This window comes from Ursus maritimus, unplaced genomic scaffold (genome assembly GCF_017311325.1).
Source record: "Ursus maritimus isolate PB19 unplaced genomic scaffold, ASM1731132v1 scaffold_2, whole genome shotgun sequence".
NCBI lineage: Eukaryota > Metazoa > Chordata > Mammalia > Carnivora > Ursidae > Ursus > Ursus maritimus.
In genome coordinates this window covers 68,363,886-68,365,463 of record NW_024424452.1, presented here as the reverse complement: position 1 = coordinate 68,365,463, position 1,578 = coordinate 68,363,886, and the positions used below count along the sequence as shown (strand labels likewise).

At 41.3% G+C, this 1,578-nt stretch overlaps 1 protein-coding gene across 4 annotated transcripts in view; it reads right to left on the bottom strand.

The window, feature by feature from the left end:
• The window catches only part of CNST (consortin, connexin sorting protein), a 115,275-nt gene that overhangs the window by 30,086 nt on the left and 83,611 nt on the right, over positions 1-1,578 (bottom strand). Inside the window, exon 4 of one of the 4 annotated variants that reach the window (XM_040636092.1) lies at positions 1,122-1,152. The exons of the other annotated variants lie outside the window; for them this stretch is intronic. Within the exon in view, the coding sequence (XP_040492026.1) occupies positions 1,122-1,152 (31 nt within the window). The remainder of the gene's footprint in view (positions 1-1,121; positions 1,153-1,578) is intronic. 4 annotated transcript variants of the gene reach the window in all.

Below are 1,578 nucleotides of genomic sequence, written 5' to 3'. Positions count from 1 at the left end.
ACGACCCCCCCCCCCCCGCAAATGTGGATGCTGGTCTGCACTCCACTACATTGTGCTCATTATTTGGTTAGAAAAAGAGTTCTAGGGGCGCCTGGGTGGCACAGTGGTTAAGCGTCTGCCTTCGGCTCAGGGCATGATCCCGGCGTTGTGGGATCGAGCCCCATATCAGGCTCCTCCGCTATGAGCCTGCTTCTTCCTCTCCCACTCCTCCTGCTTGTGTTCCCTCTCTCGCTGGCTGTCTCTGTCGAATAAATAAAAAATAAAATCTTAAAAAAAAAAAAAAAAGAGTTCTAGCTTCCCATCCACCAGAATTAGATCTGCCGCGTGCTTAGTCATGAGCTGCCATTGTCTGAGGTGGTTATCAGAGTCGATTTGCTAGGGTTCAGGATAGTAATTGTGTTTCCCTCAACCTGCTTGGAGATGGGGAACAAGGTCAACAAGGTGAGGACGGAGTCGAAATCACACAAATGGAGAAACACAGATGGTTAGGGCACACTCTTTCTAGAGAGTCTATATTGGGCCATCCCTGGAAAAGAGAAGCGATTTTTACAAAGGACAATTAGAAAACTGAGGAAAGAAATGTTTCCTGTATAAAAGCTAAGATGCATTCTCACATGACAGCACTGTTCTGTTTATTACGAGGGAAGAATTCAGTCTTCCTTTTGCAGCTGAAAGCTAGAATAAGACGGTCACGAGAGTTCCTACGTGTAACACGCCACAGGCTGTACCATATGAATGTCACTTGACTTGTATCTGTTTTAATTCAAAAGAAAGAAAACCCAATGGATTTTTAAATTCTATTTTTCAGCGATGTAGCTTTTTTCCTGCCCCCCCAAACATACAAATATTTACATTGTGGTAAAATTGGGGCTTCTTCATGGAAGGCCAAATTTGGGTAGTTCTAGAGAATTTTCTGGAGTTGCAGAAATTCCCTACACCTTGCTTTCTGATGGGGTTACATGGGTAAACACAGCTGTTAAAACCCATAGAAAACAACAGATATATATCTCTATACATCTATATCTCTATCTATCTATTTATCTATAGTTTGTAAATCTCAACTTCAAAAAATGGGCAGTTCTCCATGAGTCCTATGAATTTCTTCCTGTAATTAAGGATACAGTCCTCCTCCTGGAAATAGGACTCTGCTATCTGTTAAAAAACAAAAAAAGACAGGTAATTAGATTAACACTTGGATGAAAAGGCAAATTTGGAACAAATCAAGACCTCAACCTTCTCCAAGTCTTTGATATCAGACTAAGAAAACTCTGAACTACACTCACCAGTTGAGAAGAAATCTGACTGTAGGCACAGGACATATTTCTGAAGTCACTGATCGCAAGCAAACGGAGACATTCTTTGGTCTTTATGACAACCCCTCTCGCCCTATTCTATTTCAAATCAAAGCCAACTTCACCGATTCATTAGAGTTTAGAAGTAAGAACTCTAGAGAATGAGGAAAATACTACAGGGGCTTATAACAGTGTAACATGGGTGAAAGAGTGACTCTGTATTGTAAATCAAAAAGTTAAAACGTGTCAAGTCACATGCGACTCATTCGCATTTCACCAACTACCT